Genomic DNA, 21408 nt, shown 5'->3' with positions numbered 1-21408 from the left:
CTACCAAATCCCTCTCTGTGGAGTGCATTAAAACGCTCCTATGTTCCCTGGGATTTCTATACCCCACGCTTATGTTACGGGGATTTTTGACACATATAATCCTAGATCTGTTGGGTAATGTGTAATAGGAATTTACAGACCCATATCATATGGTGGGACGATAAAAATGTGTTGTGTATCGTGTTGTATGTAATGTAATTTTTTATCTTTATATTTACATTAAAAGTTATGTTTTATATAATTAGCTATATTTTACATACTATTCGGTGGATTCATACTTTTTCTTGGTACTTATCTATTTGATTTACGGTGAGCCACTAATTGGTAATGGCCACGTTTCAGAATGAAGCTATGGTCATCATCCGAGGCACATGTCCATTTTTTGTAGATCGTGCTTCATTGTCGGAGTTTGTGGAGTGCGTGTGATTTAGCGGACTCTGGATGGAATTGTGGCCATAAGTCATCGATACGGAATGAGGTTTCCCATAGATAGTGTATATGTAGATAAGATCCATGGTTACACTATACCTCAATCTCACCTGGTCATGGGCTCAGAGGTGACATCATCGATAAGCCCACAACAAGGGGTTAGCCATTGTTTATTTGCATGGTGTGGCATTGGGTCGTTTTATCTTTAACACATGTATTTCTCCCTCCCTTCTTCCTGCCTCACGCACTTTCCCGGTCCCATCCCCAGGCTGTCACCAGTAGCCTTCAATGGACTTTGTCCATCAGCTTATCACTAAACCAACAGCTAGAATTCATCAGAGCAGACTCACCGAGCTCTCATAGAAACCACATCGGATCTCCCATCCCGGAGGGGCCAGGATGTGTACAGGAAAATGGTCCCGCTTTGTGGGGCTTGCCCTTCTCCCCTTGGCCTTTATTTCTATTATTGCCAACCTCTTACTGATGTTTCCTAATGGCGAAACCAAATGGACCGATCATATTGCACTCCAGGTCTGGCTGATGGCTGGTGTCTTGGGTAGTGGTCTTTTTGTGAGTATTTCTCGAGAAATGGAGATGCCAGATGGGTCTTATGGGTTTGCCTCTAGTCTTCTAGGGTGAGATATAGCTGGGTTATGTCTCGGTTCTTCTTTATCAAGCAACGATGTGTGGATCGTCCTCCTTTATGAGTCCATCACGGAAACACAGACAGACAAGTCTGACCCAAATGGCCACAGGTGGCTCCATGGAACTGAGAATTGGCAGATAACTATTATTTGGCTTTGCCAATGTTTATGTTTTCTGTCTTCTCGCCCTTTAGATGCTGTGCCCATCCTGTAATGCTATCCGTGCTGGCGGCAAGGGCTGCTGCGGTGAAGGCTGCTGTGGAAATAGGTGCCGGGTAAGTTTTGTTGACTATATATATATATATATATATATATATATATATATATAAACAGTAACAAAATTGTGATCCACTGGATCAGACAAGACCCCCTAGAAAGCTACATTTTGGTACTCACTGACTACAGGGTCATAGAATCATAGAATCGTAGAGTTGGAAGGAACCTCCTGGGTCACCTGGTCCAACCCCCTGCTCAAAGCAGGATTCGCTAAATCATCCCAGTCAGATGTCTGTCCAGCCTCTGTTTGAAGACTTCCATTGAAGGAGAGCTCACCACCTCTCGTGGCCGCCTGTTTCACTCACTGATCACCCTGTCAAAAAGTTTTTTCTAATATCTAATCTGTGTCTCCTCCCGTTCAGTTTCATCCCATTGCTTCTAGTGTTTCCATGTGCAAATGAGATAGAATCATAGAATGGTAGAGTTGGGTTCTTGAGTTCCATCCAAGTAATACTAATGTTGAGTTGTGCCATGGTTTATACTTTTGTCTTGGCTGATTGCTTTTTGGACTATGACTTTTCTGGTTGTAAACCAGAGTATAAGACATGATGTAAATGTATTTGCCAGAGGATTGTGTGTTTTACGGATTTCCTTGCTGGTCTTCTAGGAGGGTTGTGTGGAACCATTAGGCTCATCTTCCCCTTGGAGAAGCCAAACTTCCTATGCTAGGTTGAGGGAAAGCCACTTGTCTTTACATTTTTGTATGTTCTTGTCAAGTTTGAAGGAATAGTTTGTGGGCCCTTCTCCTATCGTGCAGCAGATGGCATCCTAATGGGCATCTTGTTTTTCTTCCCCGCCATACCTGGACATCTGCTGGTCATGTAGATATTTTTACAGGCGATATAGAGAATATCTTACAAGGGGGCCTCATGCGGCCCAGGATGTCTGTGAATGCGGACCAACACAAATTGGTAAACTTACTTAACCCCAAAATATTTACAGTGCGCCATCAAAGGGGGGGGGATCATCGCACGGTCCCCCGTGATGTGATTGCGGAGTGTCAATGAGTTGCCATGATGGCCAGGGGTCTGCTGAAGACCTCCGTGCCTGTCATGATGGTTCCCCTGTGAGTGCCATCTTCTGACTGATGTTCATAGCAGACTGTAATTTTTGCTATTTACAGCAGTACTATGGTATTTCTCTATACAGCAATAGCGCTCGTATGATCGTATGTTCTGTCCCCCAAGGGGACTAAAAAATACAGTTAAAAATAAATGTTTTTGAAAATATGGGAAAAAAAGCCCTCTTTCTCTCATTAAAAATAAAATACAAAAATACTAAATTAACCAGATTTCCAGCTACTGCAAAAAAAATAAAAAATCGAATAAGAGGTGATGAAAACATTATATCTACCCCAAAATGCTGCTAATAAAAACACTGTCTCAGGTCACATGAAACAAGCCCTCGCACACCCCCATTGACCGAAAATGTTACGAGTCTTGGAAAATAATGAAACAATAATATATATATATATTTATATATTTTTTTTTACAAATGTCCTAAAAAATGTTGGCCACTTAAGTAAAAACAAAAAACTATACATATCTCTAATGGTACTAACCTGGAGAATCAAACTGCTAGGTAATGTTTCCCATACAGTGTAAGTTGGCATACGTGCAATGTGTAGGAGCGCGTTCACACTGCGGGCGTTTCAGACAAAACCCAAGAAAAAACAAAATGAGCATTTACCCGGCAGTAAGGAAATAATACTAGTACAGTGGCATGTAAAAGTTTAGGCACCCCTGGTCAAAGTTATTGTTATTGTGAACAGTTAAACAAGTTGAAGATTTATAATAATAATAATCTTTATATAGCGCCAACATATTCCGCAGCGCTTTACAGTATAACAGTTTCAAAACACAAGTCATAAGTAACAATGTTATCAATACAATAATTAAAGCACAATAAGCCGCCCCTGCTGGTGAGAGCTTACAATCTACAATGAGGTGGGGGAGATACAGAGGACAGGGGTGTATATACAGTGATGTATTTACAATGAAGGTCCAGCCATCATGAGGGAGTGAGGGATGGATGGAGATAGTGAATGGGCAACACACGCACACTTACACATAGAATGACTGATTAGTGAACGTGATAGGCTGCTCTGAACAAGTGTGTTTTGAGGGAGCGCCTAAAACTGTGCAAATTGTGGATAGTCCTAATTTCTTGTGGTAGAGCATTCCAGAGGATAGGAGCAGCACGGGAGAAGTTTTGGAGTCAGGAGTGGGAGGTACGGATTAGTGCAGAGGTTAGTCGAAAGTCGTTTGCAGAGCGCAGCGATCGGCTAGGCCAATAGACAGAAATGAGAGAGGAGATGTAGGGGGTGCCGCACTGTGAAGAGCTTTGTGGGTGAGAACAAGTACTTTGAATTGGATCCTATAATGAATAGGCAGCCAGTGTAATGACTGATGAAGAGCGGATGCGTCCGAGTACAGATTAGCCAGATGGATGATCCTGGCCGCTGCATTAAGTATGCACTGGAGAGGGGAAAGTCAATTGATGGGGAGGCCAATTAATAGAGCGTTGCAGTAATCCAGGCGGGAGTGGATCAATGCGACAGTGAGGATTTTTGTTGTTTCCATGGTGAGTAAAGGGTGGATTTTAGAGATGTTCTTTAGGTGTAAGCGGGAAGAGCGGGCAAGAGATTGTATATGGGATGTGAAGGAGAGATCGGTGTCAAACATAACACCCAGACAGCGCGCCTGCTGCCGGGGTGTTATTGTGGTGCCACCCACGGAGAGGGAAATGTCAGATTTAGGGAGGTTAGTAGATGGCGGGAGCAGAAGAAGTTCAGTTTTGGAGAGGTTGAGTTTCAGAGCGGACATGATGTTGGAGACTGCGGACAGACAGTCACTGGCGTTCTGTAGTACAGCGGGGGTAAGGTCGGGGGAAGACGTGTATAGTTGTGTGTCATCAGCATAAAGATGGTACTGAAAGCCAAATCTGCTGATGGTCTGTCCAATTGGGGCCGTGTAGAGAGAGAAAAGAAGGGGGCCAAGGACTGAGCCCTGAGGTACCCCGACAGCGAGAGGAAGAGGAGATGACGTGGAGCCAGAGAACAAAACACTGAAGGAGCGGTCAGAGAGATAGGAAGAGAACCAGGAGAGAGCAGTGTCCTTAATGCCTAGTGACTGGAGCCTAGAGAGGAGGAGATGGTGGTCAACAGTATCGAGAGCTGCAGAAAGGTCGAGAAGAACGAGCAGAGAGTGGTCACCATTACGTTTTGCTGTCAGAAGGTCATTGGTCACTTTGAGTGCAATGTAGGGGCGGAAGCCGGACTGTGAAGCGTCTAGGAGGGAGTGAGTGGAGACTTATTCCTTTGTATTTTAGAAAAAAAATAAATATATATATGAAATGGGTTGTTGCAAAAGTTTGGGCACCCTGCATGGTTAGTACATAGTAGCTCCACCTTTTTTGTAAATACTTTTTGTAGCCAGCCACGAGTCTTTTAATTCTTGAGGGATTCTCATCCATTCTTCCTTGGAGAATTCCTCCAGTTCTGTGAGATTCCTGGGGCGTCTTGCTTCCTCTACTATTTTGAGGTCTAGCCACAGAGTTTAAATGTTGTTCAGATCAGGGGACTGTGAGGGCCATTGTAAAGCCTTCATCTTGCACCTTTTGAGTCGTCTATTGTGGATTGTGACGTGTGCTCAGGATCATTCTCCATTTGTAGAAGCCTTCCTCTTCCTCTCTTTATCTTCAGCTTTTTACAGATGGTGTTATGTTTTCATCAAGTATTCGTTGAGATTTAATTGAATCCATTCTTTCCTCTATCTGTGAAATGTTTCCTGTGACATTGGGTGCAACACAACCCCAAACCATGATTGATCCACCCGTGTGCTTAATGGCTGGCTAGATATTCTTTTCCCAAAGTTCTGTACCCTTTTTTCTCCTCACATACTTTTGAGTTTTATTTTATCCTCATCGGTCCACCGGACTTGTTTCCAAAATGCATCAGGCTTGTTTAGATGTTCTTTTGCAGACTTCTGATGATGAATTTTATGATGAGGACGCAGGAGAGGTTTTCTTCTTCTATGATGAAGGCCATATTTGTGCAGGTGTCTCTGAACAGTACAAGAATGTACCACAACTCCAGAGTCTGCTAAATCTTTCTGAAGGTCTTTTGTAGTCAGGGGGAGAGGGGGGTTTCTGATTTTCCTCTCTAGCAATCCTACTAGCAGTGTCACTGAAATTTTGCTTGTTTTTCCAGACATTATCTTGACCTCCACTGTTCCTGGTAACTGCCATTTCTTAATTATATTTCGAACTGAGGAAAGGGCAACTTGAAAACACTTTGCTATCTTCTTATACCCTTCTCCAGCTTTGTGGGCCTCCACCATTTTCATTTTCAGAGTGTTAGGCAGCTGCTTAGAAGACCCAATGGCTGCTATTTTTTAGCACAAGGTTAGAGGATGCTGGGATTTTATAAAGCTGGGAAATTTGCATCACCTGATCTTTCCTAATGATGATAGTGAACAAGCCATAACCCTAATAGGCTAATTAAGGTCTGAAACCTTTTGTCAAAGTTATCTGAGCAAACAAATTTCCAAGGGTGCGCAAACTTTTGCACATCCCATTTTCCTTTATGTAATTTTTAAAATGTAAATGATGAAAACATATGTATTTTTTTTGCCTAAAATAGAAAGGATATGTGTCATCTTTATCTTTAGCCTTTTAGAGGTGATTTCATCTTCATCTTGCTTAACTGTTCACAATAACAGTAATTTTAACAAGGGGTGCCCAAACTTTTACATGCCACTGTACATATAAGTAACATAGGGGACTTGGTTTACACACTACTTTGATCAAAAAGCGTAAAAGCCATCCCACCATGGAAACATGTACCCAATCGGGACAGTCGTATCTCTAGTATTAAAACCTTATCATGTGGCAGCCGGCTTCAATGTGAAAAGGACAGCGCAGGACAGGGAGCTAATAAGTAATTTTTACCATTATAGCAATGCTATTCACTTGGGAGCGATCTGAGGTATCACAGGAACTATTTCTGTTTAGGTATCAAAGGAACCATTTTTATTTAAAGTACGGCAGGTTTATTTCAGCTCCCAGGAAGCCCAAATTCAGCCTTTGTCCGGCATAAAATAAAACAAAGCCTCAAGTCCATACAATAGTGCTGCTTAGCTCACCTTCAGCATCTTATTCTTCAGCAAAGGCAGTCCATCCAGGAGGTCTGCACACCTCCATAAACACATCCACGTGTGAGACAAACAGCTCTTACCAAGTGAATCACGCCCAGGGGTGGAGATCTGGTGAGCAGCCGTCACTCCCAACTCATCAGCTGCCCACAATCAATCTGTCATGGCCGATTAACCCCTTTTAGTCCTATATGCACTAAAGCATTACTCCAAGTTTATCTCCCATTCACTGTGTCTATCGGCCTCCTTACACCATATAGTGAACAAAGTAACCAAAACATAATTGTGGAATTGTGCTTCTTCCGCAATTTTCGCAGCACTCTGAATTTTTTCCCCCCGCTTTCTAGTATATCACATTATAAAATGAATACAGACATTCAAAAGTACAACTCATCCCACAATAAATGGCAATGGAAAAATAAAAAACTTCTGGCTGTTGGTATAAGAAGAGGAAAAAAACGAAAACAAAAGAAAATGGAAAAATAGCCCAAATTGGCAAGGGGTTAAAATATTGTGGGTTTTTTTTTTTTTGCAATGTCAGGTAGAATAAACACAAACCTCTCCCTACATGTAGGCTCGGAGCGTTGTTATCCTGCAAACACGGACAGTAAAACTGACGCCATCAAGGCGTTGCATGTGCCCACGGTGACTCTGTCAAAAAGATTTCAACCAAACATTGTTACATTAGGAATTGAATGTTATTTAGGTGTTAAGGCCCCGTCTCACTTAGCGATTTACCAGTGATCCCGACACCGATATCAAGGTGTCAGGATCGCTGGTAAGTCGCTATGTGATCGCTGGTGAGCTGTCACACAGACAGCTTCACCAGCGATCAGCACAGCGATGCCGAGCGCCCGGCATCGCTGGCTATCGCTGTAAAAAATAGAATCAAAATAAAAAATATAGTTATTCTCACCTTCCGATGTCGCGTTCAGCCATCCTGCCTCTCTCCACGCTCCCGGTCCCAGTGCTCCTTTGTGAGGATGACAGCGAGATGTCACGGTCTCGCGGAATCACAAAGTCTTGCGGTCATTCGTGCAAAGGATCACTGGGACCGGAGCGTGGAGAGAGGCAGGATGGCTGAACGGGACGTCGGAAGGTGAGAATAACTATATTTTTTATTTTAATTCTGTTTTTTACAGCTGATCGCTGGTCTCCCGCCTGTCACACGCAGCGATGCGTGCTGGCCAGCGGGAGACCAGCGATCAAAAAAATGTCCAGAGGTTTCTTACAGCGATCAGCGATACCGGCAGGGGGGCCGCTCGCTGATCGCTGTCACACACAGCGATCTCGCTGGTGAGATCGCTGTTACGTCACAAAAGTTGTGACAGCAGCGATCTCGCTACCGACATCGCCTAGTGTGACGGGGCCTTTAGGTGAGCATTCTTATCATTGCTACACCTTGGGGGCGTCTCACAAATTTCCTGCCTCTCTTTACAGTCGGGGGCGGGATGGTTACTCATTGGGTCACCCATCTTCAAAAAACAGGAGCTGCACTGATAATGCCAATTCTGCATAATCAGTACAGTTTCCAAGGGAAGAAGGACCTTTGGTGACATCATGGTCACAAAGCTCAGCGTGTGGCCCAAGACCACTCTTCTTCCAATGTGGCCGGTGACCCCTAAAGGTTGGGCCTGACCTGTCCTTACTTTGGCGTTATACAGTTGATATGAGTGGGTGACATTTAGGTATTACATGACGTCTTTGTATATTCATTTCTGTGTTATCACCTGGGTGATTTTATGGGGTTTACATTGCCATCAGGATACGATAATTCTGTGTACATGGTTTAAGACCTTCTGGGTCAGTTTAAGTGTTTGTTCCTTATTCCTCTCACTAGTGTTGTGTTTCACCAGTAACACAGTCGTCCCATAATGCATCCAGTGACTATTGTTCTGCCACTTCTTGGTTTCATGGCTTTTCTTTCCTGTTTCAGATGTTACGGTCGGCCTTTTCTTCGATATTGGGAGGACTCGGAAGCTTCTACTGTGTGATTGTGTCAGGAACGGCATTGGCTGATGGACCGATGTGTAACCTGAATGATCTCACTGGCAAAGGCGCCGACTGGGGCTACCACATGAAGGAAGTAAAGTAAGAAACGTCGTCTATATAACGGCCGCTGCATTTAAATTCTCTTAGAGACAATTATATCGAGAAGGTGGCATCTCTACTAAGTCCACATACACTTGACATCTTCGTAGAGTGATGGTTATAAAGGGTAGGAAGAGAGCAATGTATATAGTAGGTAATGTAGGAACTATGTATAAAGAATGGAAGCCACGTGTTTAGGCCAACCAGGAAGAAGGATGGTCACTTTAAACTTTTATGAAGAGTAGTATGGAAAATTGGAGCTCCCATATTTACATCTAGCCTATGGAAAATGGTCACAGATTATTAGATATTCATCTCCACAAAGTTTAAAGGTAGAAAAAGGAGGGGCACCAGAAGATGAAGGGTTGAAGGGTACTTTAAAGTGCATAACTGAAGGCCAGGATCATACTAAGAAGATCAACCTCCTACTATGGTGTCACCATTAATGGGAAGCAGTAGCTTAATGGTTCACTCCTCATTACATGGACTCCTCTTTGTTTTCTCCATAGTGGGAGTTACCTGACTGAAGAGGCATCGTGGAAGCTGTGCATCCAGCCCCCCAACATCGTCCTCTGGCACATCGTACTGTTCTCCATTATGCTGGGGACCGGAGCTATACAGTTAGTTCTCTGCGCGACCCAGCTCATTAACAGTCTCATGGGAGTGATGTGCGGAGACTGCAGGAAGAAAGGAAAGGTGAGCACCTCCAAAGATTGTCTGCACCAGCCCTACCATAAAACTCGTATGAGAGCTATCCATCATTATGGTGGTTAGAACTCGTCCCCTTGTTATGCAGCCAAGTGGTCTGAGAGATAGAATTGAAGCGTGCATGATTTGCCTCTGATATTTGGATAGCACTCGGCCATTAAAGTGTATGTGGTAGACATTAGACCGCACTCAGATGACATCCAAGTGTGGTTCGATAGTCATGGACTGAGTGAATGAAGAAGGTGGAGAAACTTTTTTTTTGTCCACCTACCAGTAAATCAGATCACATGCTGATTACTCTTTAATCAAACTCTGCATAATTGGATGGATTTTCTCGGTTGTGTAACCGTCGCCTTAAGGCTCTGTGCCCGGACCTACTGAAAGAGCTCAGAGCGTACGAGAAACATCCACAGGGCGTTCTCCTCCAGACAAGGCCAAAATATCGTCCTTTAGATGTCTAAATACTTATTTTTTTAGTGTGTGGTAGAGCACATCAGGCTGTGCAGATAGCGGTGCCTTCCTATGCAGGGGTGTACTTTTTTAATTACTTTCCTGTTGTGAATGGATGAAGGCTCTGCCCCATTGCACATCTTTGAAAGGTACACGGTGGGATGTGTTCCTGACATACAGTATACCTGTGTGGATAGGCGGTGTACAGCTTCCTGTTAGTAGATAATATGGTCAGATAAACCCTGCAGATATCTGACCAAGCGAGTCGCCTTCAGCTCCTCTGGATTATTATTCTGTTCGTACATTATGATGCATGCAAGATGTTGAGCCAGGTCTAAGAATTAGATGGCGGGGAAGCCTCACGTGGTAGGAGGTTTACAGGACCGTGGTCCAGCGGCCACAGACACCCAACGTCATAACTACACTTAGGTCCTGCTAATCTTTTCAGTTAGCTCTAGTCATAATGCAATAATTTAAGATCATCAGGTCATGTTTCCTGCAGAGTAGCCAAGTGTGTAGTGCGACTACAAACAGCCTCAAGATTTTACTAGCACCAGCTGTACCATAAGTACTGAGACTCTGGACATCAGCACCCTCTAGTGTTCTACCACAAGTACTGAGACTCTGGACATCAGCACCCTCTAGTGTTCTACCATAAGTACTGAGACTCTGGACATCAGCACCCTCTAGTGTTCTACCCCAAGTACTGAGACTCTGGACATCAGCACCCTCTAGTGTTCTACCCCAAGTACTGAGACTCTGGACATCAGCACCCTCTAGTGTTCTACCATAAGTACTGAGACTCTGGACATCAGCACCCTCTAGTGTTCTACCCCAAGTACTGAGACTCTGGACATCAGCACCCTCTAGTGTTCTACCCCAAGTACTGAGACTCTGGACATCAGCACCCTCTAGTGTTCTATCCCAAGTACTGAGACTCTGGACATCAGCACCCTCTAGTGTTCTATCCCAAGTACTGAGACTCTGGACATCACTGCCCTCTAGTGTTCTACCCCAAGTACTGAGACTCTGGACATCACTGCCCTCTAGTGTTCTACCCCAAGTATTGAGACTCTGGACATCAGCTCCCTCTAGTGTTCTACCCCAAGTACTGAGACTCTGGACATCAGCACCCTCTAGTGTTCTACACCAAGTACTGAGACTCTGGACATCAGCACCCTCTAGTGTTCTACCCCAAGTACTGAGACTCTGGACATCAGCACCCTCTAGTGTTCTACCCCAAGTACTGAGACTCTGGACATCAGCACCCTCTAGTGTTCTACACCAAGTACTGAGACTCTGGACATCAGCACCCTCTAGTGTTCTACCACAAGTACTGAGACTCTGGACATCAGCACCCTCTAGTGTTCTACCCCAAGTACTGAGACTGTGGACATCAGCACCCTCTAGTGTTCTACCCCAAGTACTGAGACTCTGGACATCAGCACCCTCTAGTGTTCTACCATAAGTACTGAGACTCTGGACATCAGCACCCTCTAGTGTTCTACCATAAGTACTGAGACTCTGGACATCAGCACCCTCTAGTGTTCTACCATAAGTACTGAGACTCTGGACATCAGCACCCTCTAGTGTTCTACCCCAAGTACTGAGACTCTGGACATCAGCACCCTCTAGTGTTCTACCCCAAGTACTGAGACTCTGGACATCAGCACCCTCTAGTGTTCTACACCAAGTACTGAGACTCTGGACATCAGCACCCTCTAGTGTTCTACCACAAGTACTGAGACTCTGGACATCAGCACCCTCTAGTGTTCTACCCCAAGTACTGAGACTGTGGACATCAGCACCCTCTAGTGTTCTACCCCAAGTACTGAGACTCTGGACATCAGCACCCTCTAGTGTTCTACCATAAGTACTGAGACTCTGGACATCAGCACCCTCTAGTGTTCTACCATAAGTACTGAGACTCTGGACATCAGCACCCTCTAGTGTTCTACCATAAGTACTGAGACTCTGGACATCAGCACCCTCTAGTGTTCTACCCCAAGTACTGAGACTCTGGACATCAGCACCCTCTAGTGTTCTACCCCAAGTACTGAGACTCTGGACATCAGCACCCTCTAGTGTTCTACCATAAGTACTGAGACTCTGGACATCAGCACCCTCTAGTGTTCTACCCCAAGTACTGAGACTCTGGACATCAGCACCCTCTAGTGTTCTACCCCAAGTACTGAGACTCTGGACATCAGCACCCTCTAGTGTTCTATCCCAAGTACTGAGACTCTGGACATCAGCACCCTCTAGTGTTCTATCCCAAGTACTGAGACTCTGGACATCAGCACCCTCTAGTGTTCTATCCCAAGTACTGAGACTCTGGACATCACTGCCCTCTAGTGTTCTACCCCAAGTACTGAGTCTCTGGACATCACTGCCCTCTAGTGTTCTACCCCAAGTATTGAGACTCTGGACATCAGCTCCCTCTAGTGTTCTACCCCAAGTACTGAGACTCTGGACATCAGCACCCTCTAGTGTTCTACACCAAGTACTGAGACTCTGGACATCAGCACCCTCTAGTGTTCTACCCCAAGTACTGAGACTCTGGACATCAGCACCCTCTAGTGTTCTACCCCAAGTACTGAGACTCTGGACATCAGCACCCTCTAGTGTTCTACACCAAGTACTGAGACTCTGGACACCAGCACCCTCTAGTGTTCTACACCAAGTATTGAGACTCTGGACACCAGCACCCTCTAGTGTTCTACCCCAAGTACTGAGACTCTGGACATCACTGCCCTCTAGTGTTCTACCACAAGTACTGAGACTCTGGACATCAGCACCCTCTAGTGTTCTACACCAAGTACTGAGACTCTGGACATCAGCACCCTCTAATGTTCTACCACAAGTACTGAGACTCTGGACACCAGCACCCTCTAGTGTTCTACCCCAAGTACTGAGACTCTGGACATCAGCACCCTCTAGTGTTCTACCATAAGTACTGAGACTCTGGACATCAGCACCCTCTAGTGTTCTACCACAAGTACTGAGACTCTGGACATCAGCACCCTCTAGTGTTCTACACCAAGTACTGAGACTCTGGACATCAGCACCCTCTAGTGTTCTACCACAAGTACTGAGACTCTGGACATCAGCACCCTCTAGTGTTCTACCCCAAGTACTGAGGCTCTGGACATCAGCACCCTCTAGTGTTCTACCCCAAGTACTGAGACTCTGGACATCAGCACCCTCTAGTGTTCTACACCAAGTACTGAGACTCTGGACATCAGCACCCTCTAGTGTTCTACACCAAGTATTGAGACTCTGGACATCAGCACCCTCTAGTGTTCTACCCCACGTACTGAGACTCTGGACACCAGCACCCTCTAGTGTTCTACCCCAAGTACTGAGACTCTGGACACCAGCACCCTCTAGTGTTCTACCCCAAGTACTGAGACTCTGGACATCAGCACCCTCTAGTGTTCTACCCCAAGTACTGAGACTCTGGACATCAGCACCCTCTAGTGTTCTACCCCAAGTACTGAGACTCTGGACAACACTGCCCTCTAGTGTTCTACCACAAGTACTGAGACTCTGGACATCAGCACCCTCTAGTGTTCTACATCAAGTACTGAGACTCTGGACATCAGCACCCTCTAGTGTTCTACCACAAGTACTGAGACTCTGGACATCAGCACCCTCTAGTGTTCTACCACAAGTACTGAGACTCTGGACACCAGCACCCTCTAGTGTTCTACCCCAAGTACTGAGACTCTGGACATCAGCACCCTCTAGTGTTCTACCATAAGTACTGAGACTCTGGACATCAGCACCCTCTAGTGTTCTACCACAAGTACTGAGACTCTGGACATCAGCACCCTCTAGTGTTCTACACCAAGTACTGAGACTCTGGACATCAGCACCCTCTAGTGTTCTACCCCAAGTACTGAGACTCTGGACATCAGCACCCTCTAGTGTTCTACCCCAAGTACTGAGACTCTGGACATCACTGCCCTCTAGTGTTCTACACCAAGTACTGAGACTCTGGACATCAGCACCCTCTAGTGTTCTACCACAAGTACTGAGACTCTGGACATCACTGCCCTCTAGTGTTCTACCACAAGTACTGAGACTCTGGACATCAGCACCCTCTAGTGTTCTACCACAAGTACTGAGACTCTGGACATCACTGCCCTCTAGTGTTCTACCCCAAGTACTGAGACTCTGGACATCAGCACCCTCTAGTGTTCTACCATAAGTACTGAGACTCTGGACATCAGCACCCTCTAGTGTTCTACCACAAGTACTGAGACTCTGGACATCAGCACCCTCTAGTGTTCTACACCAAGTACTGAGACTCAGGACATCAGCACCCTCTATTGTTCTACCACAAGTACTGAGACTCTGGACATCAGCACCCTCTAGTGTTCTACCCCAAGTACTGAGACTCTGGAAATCAGCACCCTCTAGTGTTCTACCCCAAGTACTGAGACTCTGGACATCACTGCCCTCTAGTGTTCTACACCAAGTACTGAGACTGGACATCAGCACCCTCTAGTGTTCTACCACAAGTACTGAGACTCTGGACATCAGCACCCTCTAGTGTTCTACCACAAGTACTGAGACTCTGGACATCAGCACCCTCTAGTGTTCTACCATAAGTACTGAGACTCTGGACACCAGCACCCTCTAGTGTTCTACCCCAAGTACTGAGACTCTGGACATCAGCACCCTCTAGTGTTCTACCATAAGTACTGAGACTCTGGACATCAGCACCCTCTAGTGTTCTACCACAAGTACTGAGACTCTGGACATCAGCACCCTCTAGTGTTCTACACCAAGTACTGAGACTCTAGACATCAGCACCCTCTAGTGTTCTACCACAAGTACTGAGACTCTGGACATCAGCACCCTCTAGTGTTCTACCCAAAGTACTGAGACTCTGGATATCACTGCCCTCTAGTGTTCTACCACAAGTACTGAGACTCTGGACATCAGCACCCTCTAGTGTTCTACACCAAGTACTGAGACTCTGGACATCAGCACCCTCTAGTGTTCTACCACAAGTACTGAGACTCTGGACATCAGCACCCTCTAGTGTTCTACCACAAGTACTGAGACTCTGGACACCAGCACCCTCTAGTGTTCTACCTCAAGTACTGAGACTCTGAACATCAGCACCCTCTAGTGTTCTACCCCAAGTACTGAGACTCTGGACATCAGCACCCTCTAGTGTTCTACCCCAAGTACTGAGACTCTGGACATCACTGCCCTCTAGTGTTCTACCCCAAGTACTGAGACTCTGGACATCAGCACCCTCTAGTGTTCTACCCCAAGTACTGAGACTCTGGACATCAGCACCCTCTTGTGTTCTACCCCAAGTACTGAGACTCTGGACATCACTGCCCTCTAGTGTTCTACCCCAAGTACTGAGACTCTGGACATCAGCATCCTCTAGTGTTCTACCCCAAGTACTGACACTCTGGACATCGGCACCCTCTAGTGTTCTACCCCAAGTACTGAGACTCTGGACATCAGCACCCTCTAGTGTTCTACCCCAAGTACTGAGACTCTGGACATCAGCACCCTCTAGTGTTCTACCCCAAGTACTGAGACTCTGGACATCAGCACCCTCTAGTGTTCTACCCCAAGTACTGAGACTCTGGACATCAGCACCCTCTAGTGTTCTACCCCAAGTACTTAGACTCTGGACATCACTGCCCTCTAGTGTTCTACCCCAAGTACTGAGACTCTGGACATCAGCACCCTCTAGTGTTCTACCCCAAGTACTGAGACTCTGGACATCAGCACCCTCTAGTGTTCTACCCCAAGTACTGAGACTCTGGACATCAGCACCCTCTAGTGTTCTACCCCAAGTACTGAGACTCTGGACATCAGCACCCTCTAGTGGTCTACCCCAAGTACTGAGACTCTGGACATCAGCACCCTCTAGTGGTCTACCCCAAGTACTGAGACTCTGGACATCAGCACCCTCTAGTGTTCTACCCCAAGTACTGAGTCTCTGGACATCAGCACCCTCTAGTGTTCTACCCCAAGTACTGAGACTCTGGACACCAGCACCCTCTAGTGTTCTACCCCAAGTACTGAGACTCTGGACATCAGCACCCTCTAGTGTTCTACCCCAAGTACTGAGACTCTGGACATCAGCACCCTCTAGTGTTCTACCCCAAGTACTGAGACTCTGGACATCACTGCCCTCTAGTGTTCTACCCCAAGTACTGAGACTCTGGACATCAGCACCCTCTAGTGTTCTACCCCATGTACTGAGACTCTGGACATCACTGCCCTCTAGTGTTCTACCCCAAGTACTGAGACTCTGGACATCAGCACCCTCTAGTGTTCTACCCCAAGTACTGAGACTCTGGACATTAGCACCCTCTAGTGTTCTACCCCAAGTACTGAGACTCTGGACATCACTGCCCTCTAGTGTTCTACCCCAAGTACTGAGACTCTGGACATCAGCACCCTCTAGTGTTCTACCCCAAGTACTGAGACTCTGGACACCAGCACCCTCTAGTGTTCTACCCCAAGTACTGAGACTCTGGACATCAGCACCCTCTAGTGTTCTATCCCAAGTACTGAGACTCTGGACATCAGCACCCTCTAGTGTTCTACCCCAAGTACTGAGACTCTGGACATCACTGCCCTCTAGTGTTCTACCCCAAGTACTGAGACTCTGGACATTACTGCCCTCTAGTGTTCTACCCCAAGTACTGAGACTCTGGACACCAGCACCCTCTAGTGTTCTACCCCAAGTACTGAGACTCTGGACATCAGCACCCTCTAGTGTTCTACCCCAAGTACTGAGTCTCTGGATCCTCAGCGCCCTCTAGTGTTCAAAAATAAGTACTGAGTCTCTGGATCCTCAGCACCCTCTAGTGTTCTACCATGAGTACTAAGACTCTCTGGATCCTCAGCGCCCTCTAGTGTTCTACCATGAGTACTAATACCCTCTGGATCCTCAGCGCCCTCTAGTGTTCTACCATGAGTACTAATACTCGCTGGATCCTCAGCGCCCTCTAGTGTTCTACCATGAGTACTAATACTCTCTGGATCCTCAGCGCCCTCTAGTGTTCTACCATGAGTACTAAGACTCTCTGGATCCTCAGCGCCCTCTAGTGTTCTACCATGAGTACTAAGACTCTCTGGATCCTGAGCGTCCTCTAGTGTTCTACCATGAGTACTAATACTCTCTGGATCCTGAGCACCCTCTAGTGTTCCACCATGAGTACTAAGACTCTCCGGATCCTCAGCGCCCTCTAGTGTTCTAACATGAGTACTAAGACTCTCTGGATCCTCAGCGCCCTCTAGTGTTCTACCATGAGTACTAATGCACTCTGGATCCTGAGCACCCTCTAGTGTCCTACCATGAGTACTAAGACTCTCTGGATCCTCAGCGCCCTCTAGTGTTCTACCATGAGTACTAAGACTCTCTGGATCCTCAGCGCCCTCTAGTGTTCTACCATGAGTACTAAGACTCTCTGGATCCTCAGCGCCCTCTAGTGTTCTACCATGAGTACTAATACACTCTGGATCCTCAGTGCCCTCTAGTGTTCTACCATGAGTACTAAGACTCTCTGGATCCTCAGCGCCCTCTAGTGTTCTACCATGAGTACTAAGACTCTCTGGATCCTCAGCGCCCTCTAGTGTTCTACCATGAGTACTAAGACTCTCTGGATCCTGAGCGCCCTTTAGTGTTCTACCATGAGTACTAAGACTCTCTGGATCCTCAGCACCCTCTATTGTTCTACCATGAGTACTAATACTCGCTGGATCCTCAGCGCCCTCTAGTGTTCTACCATGAGTACTAATACTCTCTGGATCCTCAGCGCCCTCTAGTGTTCTACCATGAGTACTAAGACGCTCTGGATCCTCAGCGCCCTCTAGTGTTCTACCATGGGTACTAAGACTCTCTGGATCCTCAGCGTCCTCTAGTGTTCTACCATGAGTACTAATACTTGCTGGATCCTCAGCGCCCTCTAGTGTTCTACCATGAGTACTAATTCTCTCTGGATCCTCAGCGCCCTCTAGTGTTCTACCATGAGTACTAAGACTCTCTGGTTCCTCAGCGCCCTCTAGTGTTCTACCATGAGTGCTAAGACTCTCTGGATCCTCAACGCCCTCTAGTGTTCTACCATGAGTACTAAGACTCTCTGGATCCTCAGCGCCCTCTAGTGTTCTACCATGAGTACTAAGACTCTCTGGTTCCTCAGCGCCCTCTAGTGTTCTACCATGAGTACGAAGACTCTCTGGATCCTCAGCGTCATCCAGTGTTCTACCATAAGTATTACAATTTTTTGGATCTCCATCCACATTTAAACTCAAATAGGCTTTATTGGAAGGACCAAAATACATTTAGTGTTGCCAAGGCAAGGAAAATAGATGTGACAGGGGAGGGGATTGGGGATTATGGGAATGAGGTGTTAGGGGCACAATTTCTGAAATAATAGTCCATTTGGGGGTTTTAAGTTCCTCCCAGCTTATGACATACGGTGACGTATTGGGCGGCCATCTCCACTGTTGATTCCTCTTCCCCCAGTAGGATTCAGAGTTTCCTCTCCTCGTCCATGGATGGGAAGTCCGGGTTGTGATTGGAGAGTCTCTGGAAGTGGGAGGCCCTCACTGCGGAGTATTTGTTGCAGTGAAGCAGGAAGTGTGCCTTGTCCTCCAGTGCCCCCTGCTGGCAGTGCGGGCACAGTCTGTCCTCCCGTGGCTTGTATGTCTGTCGGTGCCGTCCTGTTTCCACCTCTAGACTGTGGGCACTCAGTCTGTATAGACTCAGGGTCTGCCTGTCTTTGGGGGATGTAACCTCTGCAGATATGGGGCCATAGTATAGTCCCTCTGCAGTGACCGGTAGATAGTGAGTTTCTGGGAGTTCTCTAATTCACTCTGCCAACCCTCTGCGTATTGCATCTTGCGGTTCTCTGAGATCTTCTTTATTTCGGCTTTTGTCAGGGTGTGTTGCTGACTTTGGCAGGACTGGCTGCTGGGGTTCGTGGCTTGCTCTGGGCTTTGGCTCAGTAGGGCTTTATGATGGTCAGAGCTGGGGTTGCTGCTCTGTATGTGCACCTAGTGTGATAGCGCCCTCTTGTTTATAGTTAGCCGTAAGGGGACTCGGCCCAACTCTGCCAGACAGGCAATGTTTGAGGTGCTGCGATGTACTTGGAGGAGATATTTGCAGAACTTCAGGTGGAAGTCTTCGGTTGGGCTGGAATCCCACTTTGTGTGGTCTGGGTAAGTTGCTACCATACAGCAGTATAGGAGTGATGACGCTATCGAATATCTTAAGCCAAACTCTCACCGGTGGTTTGAGGTGGTACAGTTGTCTTCTGATGGCATAGAAGGTTTTGCCCGCTTTTCCTTTCAGGGCCTCTGCTGCTTGCTTGAGGCTCCCATTTTGGCTTAGCTCCAGACTGAGGTAGGTATAGCTCTCGGTCTTCTGCAGTGTGGAACCATTTAATGTGAAGGAGTGAGTGGGGGTTTTTATTCTGGTTCCTCTTCTGAAACACTATGACTTTGGTCTCTTGGTTGATGGGCAGCACCAAGGTGGTGCTTAATATTTCCAGCACTGCCGGGCTATCTTGGAGGCCTCTCTCGGTTGGGGAGAATAGCAGGAGGTCATCTGCGTACAGCAGGAACTTCACCTCGCGGGCGTTCACCTTCACGCTCCAACGGTTCTCAGTGTATGAGCTCTTGATGATGATGATGATGATGATGATGTAGGATCTGCCACCTATTCCGCTTTGCAGGAGTTTCAGAAACAGGCCGGGGTGCCACACTGAGTCAAAGGCCTTCTTGAAGTCCACGAAGCATGCAAATATTTTCCCCTGTTTTGTGCTGTGGACGTGGGTCTTGATGAGACTGTGCAGGGTGTAGATGTGATCTGCGGTGGTTTGGCATGAACCCAGCTTGGCTCCTGCTGAGGATGTCACGATGGGTGAGGAAGGTGCTGAGCCTTTTATTAATGATGCTGCTAAACAGTTTTCCCAGAATGCTGTTGACACAAATCCCTCTGTAGGTTGCTGCATTGTATCGGTCTCCATTCTTGTAGATGGGCGTAATGAGACCTTGATTCCAGCATTGCAGGAAGTAGCCGGAGCTTAGGATGTGGGTGAAGAGTTTTGCCAGTGCTGCATGTATGTCTGGGGAGCTGTATTTGATCATCTCTGGCAGGACGCCGTCATGAGTCTGATTCTATCCTTAATTTCCAGCACACTGATTGGTGTGTCCAGAGGGTTTTGGAAGTCCTTGATTGTTTCCTCCATGTCCCTCAGTTTATTGATTAGATGTTGCTGTTCTGGGGTTAGGTCTTCCATTGGTGTCTTACATAAGTGTGAAAACTCTGGATCTTCAGCGCCATCTAGTGTTTCTCCATTAGTAGTTTTCATCTATCTGCATATTTAATTTCCCAGAGAAGCATTGCATGGCCTATAAGTCTCCTTACACTGGCGCATCAGGCATTTAACTTTTCACAAGGAGATACATTACCCCTTAGGCCCCCAGCCATCAGATCTCATGCTTTGCACCGTGGAGGGGCAACACCCCGAAACATCGTGTCTACAAACAGAGATTCTGGTTTGGCTTTTATCTTAAGTCATGTGACAAGGTTAGTTAAAGGGAATATAATGACTTTGAGGATTGCAACTTCCAATAGGTGGCACTAGAGTTCTAGTACTGTTGCTTTCTAAAGAGAACATTTCCCAGAAGAGCATTGCATTGTCTATAAGTCTCCTTACACTGGTATGTCAGTCACTTTCTACCTTTCTCTGAGAAAAAAGCTTCCTTTAGACTCAGTACTGAGACTCTCTTCATTCTCAGCGCCCTCTAGTGTTCTACCATTTGTACTGAGACTCATTAGATCTTCGGCGCCACCTAGCGCCACCTATAGGATGTAACAATTCTACGAGTCAATATCAACCCTTTAATGAGCCTTATCACATGATTCAGGATAAAAGGCAAACCAAAATCTCTTTTTATAGACACAGTGTTTCGGGGTGTTTTCCCCTTGTCAGTGCAAAGTATGAGATCTGATTTGGCTGTATGACTGGGATCTAAGGTGTAAGGTTTCCCCTGACACTGACATTTCCCAGAGGAGCATTGCATGGCGTGTAATCCTCCTTACACTGACATGCCAGGTATGTCATTCTCCACAAGGAGAAACATTATCCCTCAGCTACCATTACAACTGAGACTCTCTGAATATTAAGAACCCTCTAGTGTTCTTCTATTAGTACTGAGCCTCTCTGGATTCTCAGTGCCCCCTAGTGTTCAAATATTATTACTGAGAATCTTTGTAACCTCATCGCCCTCTAGTGTTCTACCATCAGTACTGAGACTTTCTGGATCTTCAGCGCCCCCTAGTGTTCTACCATCAGTACTGAGACTTTCTGGATCTTCATCACCCCCTAGTGTTCTACCATCAGTCCTGAGACTCTCTGGATCTTCAGAGCCCCCTAGTGTTCTACCATCATTACTGAGCCTTTCTGGATCTTCAGCGCCCCCTAGTGTTCTACCATCAGTACTGAGACTCTCTGGATCTTCAGCGCCCCCTAGTGTTCTACCATCAGTACTAAGCCTTTCTGGATCTTCAGCGCCCCCTAGTGTTCTACCATCAGTACTGAGACTCTCTGGATCTTCAGCACCCTCTAGTGTTCTATCAACAGTACTGAGACTCTCTGTAT

At 46.5% G+C, this 21408-nt stretch overlaps 1 protein-coding gene across 1 annotated transcript in view; it reads left to right on the top strand.

Moving 5' to 3' along the window:
• Positions 1 to 696: 696 nt before the first annotated feature.
• The window catches only part of TM4SF5 (transmembrane 4 L six family member 5), a 65087-nt gene continuing 44375 nt past the window's right edge, over positions 697 to 21408 (top strand). The window contains exons 1-4 of the mRNA XM_073547122.1: positions 697 to 999; positions 1268 to 1348; positions 8439 to 8593; positions 9103 to 9289. Coding sequence (XP_073403223.1) covers positions 829 to 999; positions 1268 to 1348; positions 8439 to 8593; positions 9103 to 9289 — 594 coding nt within the window. The 5' untranslated portion in view covers positions 697 to 828. The remainder of the gene's footprint in view (positions 1000 to 1267; positions 1349 to 8438; positions 8594 to 9102; positions 9290 to 21408) is intronic.

Source organism: Dendrobates tinctorius, unplaced genomic scaffold, assembly GCF_039654945.1.
Source record: "Dendrobates tinctorius isolate UK_male_01 unplaced genomic scaffold, ASM3965494v1 ptg000151l, whole genome shotgun sequence".
NCBI lineage: Eukaryota > Metazoa > Chordata > Amphibia > Anura > Dendrobatidae > Dendrobates > Dendrobates tinctorius.
The sequence above is the reverse complement of the archived record's forward strand: the minus strand, read 5'-3'. Positions and strand labels throughout refer to the sequence as shown.